The sequence below is a fragment of the Sinocyclocheilus rhinocerous genome, unplaced genomic scaffold, assembly GCF_001515625.1.
Source record: "Sinocyclocheilus rhinocerous isolate Xijiao unplaced genomic scaffold, SAMN03320098_v1.1 scaffold1222, whole genome shotgun sequence".
Lineage (NCBI taxonomy): Eukaryota > Metazoa > Chordata > Actinopteri > Cypriniformes > Cyprinidae > Sinocyclocheilus > Sinocyclocheilus rhinocerous.
This window is the reverse complement of record NW_015640234.1, coordinates 800,379-803,451: the sequence shown is the minus strand read 5'-3', so window position 1 is coordinate 803,451 and position 3,073 is coordinate 800,379. Positions and strand designations below refer to the sequence as shown.

Sequence of the window (3,073 nt, the reverse complement as noted above, 5' to 3'; positions counted from 1 at the left end):
CACACACACACACACACACACACACACACACACACACACAAACACATATGAAAAGCAGAGCCTTTACAAGCGTCCGGGAAGCCCCCTGCTAGCACCCCTGTGGTCCCCATCTGGGTCACAGTACCTGCTCAGCCAACTTGCCCAGCCTGTTGGGCTGACGAGAGGGCATGGAGTAGCAGACAAACACAGGCGTACATTTAATACACAAACAGATACATTTACATACAGTTACAGACAAGCATCCGGGCCAGAGAGCATAAGGGTTCAGAAAATAATTTTAAAACAATAACAACAGATAAAGGCCTATTCACACAAAGAGCGATGCGACAAGGCGACACAAATATCACCAAGCGTGATATTAAATTAAAAAAATGTTACATGTCTGAAGAAAAAATGCTAATTTCTGTGTTGTAATGTAAAATACATCCCATTGCTAAAATGTAACAATATATTTAGCTTTTGGTGTGAAGAGATTTGGGGTGCACTATTTTGTTAATATCTTGTCGTGATAAAAAGTCACGGACATTTCACACTTAATGTGAACAGGTCTTTTAAAAGTGCACATTAGGATTTCTACCTAAAAAAAGCATGAATTCATCACTCACCTGAAGACAAATGGCCACATTGACCCTGCAGCCGAAGGTGGTGCTGACGGCCCGTGAGGAGAGCCCCAGGTCTTTGAAGATCTTCGAGAAGGACTGCGTAAGCGTGATGCGAGGACGTTCTTCAGCCACCACCATACAGGTCCGTACACACGACAGATTCACATTCCGTAACTACAGGTGAACAGATAGGGGTTAAACTCAATGGAACAAATCAAATACAAACACAACTTATGCCCTTCACAAATTGAAGTAAAACTACTGTAAGATAAACAGGAGATCCTAGAATATGCTGATACACAGAAATATAGCTTAGTCCAAGATTAAAATTTTTTTCAAAACAAAGCCTGGATATAACATACAACAATACATACCTTTTATTACTAGTAATTGTTGATAATAAGAATCATTAATATTTATTTATTCAGTTTACTAAAAGCTGAATGTTGTAAAATACACTCTGTTTGGGGTCAGTACGATTTTATTCCAGAAAGAAGTCAAAATGCTTACCAAGGCTGCATTTATTTGGTCAAAAATACAGTAAAATCTGTTATATTGTGAAATAATAATAAAATTTTAATTAACTGTTTTCTATATAAATATATTATAAAATGTAATTTATTCCTGTGTTGCAAAGCTGAATTTTCAGCATCATTACTCCAGTCTTCAGCGTCACATGATCCTTCAGAAATCATTCTAATATGCTGATTTGAAACATTTATTATTATTATCATCATTATTATTATTATCATTATCAGTGTTGGAAATAATTGTGATGCTTCATATTTTTTTTTAGAAACCACGTTAAAGTTTTTTCAGGATTCTTTGATTAATAGAAAGTTCAAAAGCATTTAATTGAACCTGAAATGTTTTGTAACATTATAAATGTCTTAACGGTCACTTCTTACATCCTTGCTAAAATAAAAGTATTGTTTTTTTCAAAAAACAAAACAAAACAAAACTTACCGATTTACTCACAACCCCCCACCCAAGAACCCCCCCACCCCCCCCACTAATTTTTTATGTCATATTGTAATATAAATAACATTTAAATGTCATATTGTAATATGACTATATGCAAAATGATGTAGACTAGGATGAAAGATAACTGACCCGCAGAGCTTCAGTCTGGGAGCCCAGGCCTTTGGTACACATCTCCATCACTGAATACGAACAGAACGTCACTCGTACTTTATACTGACTGACAGCAGAAAGCCACAGAGACGGATTGGTCTCCAGCTCCAGAGGGGGAACCAGAATAGACTTATGGCCTGAGTACACACTGCAAACACAAACATGATTTGCATTACTTTGCATCACATAAATCAATATGTCACTAGCCTCCCAAGCCAAATACATCCACACTAAGTATCCAAACTGTGAACTCTCTCTCACCTGCAGAGACACCAGAGGGCAAAGCCCAGGCCACAGTAGGGGTCCAGACAGATGGTGATCTGGCGAGAGGGGTACAGTTCACACTGCAGCTTAATAGAGCGACACAAGGCACTGGTGGCAGCATGGGACATCTGCGAGAAACACAGCGTTAGAAATGTCAATCCCACATTTTAAAACGACTGAGTTATTGGCACTTGAATGATGGGTTAGACAGCACCTTGACCCCAGCAAGGATTCCTGTGGTAGAAACACTGAAGTCCAGGTAGGCGAGCATCTCTGGGGTGGGAGGTTTGTAGATCTGAGGAATTCTCTTTCTTGGGAGATCATCTGAATGGAATGAATAAACTTAATTTATCATTTCTTTTACAAAGGACTGCAATGATACAATAGTAAAAAAGTGTAAATGATGTCTTTACCTGTGTCCAGTACCAATGGCCACGTTTTAATATCTACAGTAGCCGCTGCCTCTTTGGATTTCAGTAGTTTCATTATTGCTTGGGTTGTCAGAATACATACAGACTTACTGACCTGTCAAACACATGCAACAGGATAGAAAAGTTACAGCAGGGAATACAACATAATGTTTAATCAGTCAGACACTGGCTTTAGGCTAAACTATTAATTATTAACATAAATTAGTTAATACACACACACACACACTGTATAATCTACATATCTATTATCTTCACATTTCATGAAAATAATCTTGTTATTTTGATATAAAAAGTTGGACCACTTGGTTAATTTAACTGCAAAAAATGTCTCTAGCATTATTTGTTTGTAATGACACTTTGATAATTATTTTGATATTTGAAATAAAAATGTGATATTTAATAAAATAAAATAAAACATCTTACGCGTAAGTTTCAGTTAGTTAACATTAGTTAATGCATTAGGTATCATGAACTAACAATGAGCAACAATTTTTAAAGCATTTATTAATCTAGGTTAATGTTAACTTATAAACACACAGCAAAAATGATTTTCTTATTTAATATTTTTGTTTTGTTTCCCAGTACAAATATATATATATATATATATATATATTTTATAAAAAAAACTTTGTTAGTTCATGA

At 35.9% G+C, this 3,073-nt stretch overlaps 1 protein-coding gene across 3 annotated transcripts in view; it reads right to left on the bottom strand.

The window, feature by feature from the left end:
• Positions 1-3,073, bottom strand: part of LOC107752588 (disco-interacting protein 2 homolog A-like) — a 142,001-nt gene that overhangs the window by 8,738 nt on the left and 130,190 nt on the right. For all 3 annotated transcript variants that reach the window (XM_016568600.1, XM_016568601.1, XM_016568602.1), the window contains 5 exons: positions 2,414-2,525; positions 2,215-2,324; positions 1,998-2,128; positions 1,716-1,884; positions 606-776 (listed from right to left, as the gene is read on the bottom strand). In XM_016568600.1, the coding sequence (XP_016424086.1) occupies positions 606-776; positions 1,716-1,884; positions 1,998-2,128; positions 2,215-2,324; positions 2,414-2,525 (693 nt within the window). The remainder of the gene's footprint in view (positions 1-605; positions 777-1,715; positions 1,885-1,997; positions 2,129-2,214; positions 2,325-2,413; positions 2,526-3,073) is intronic.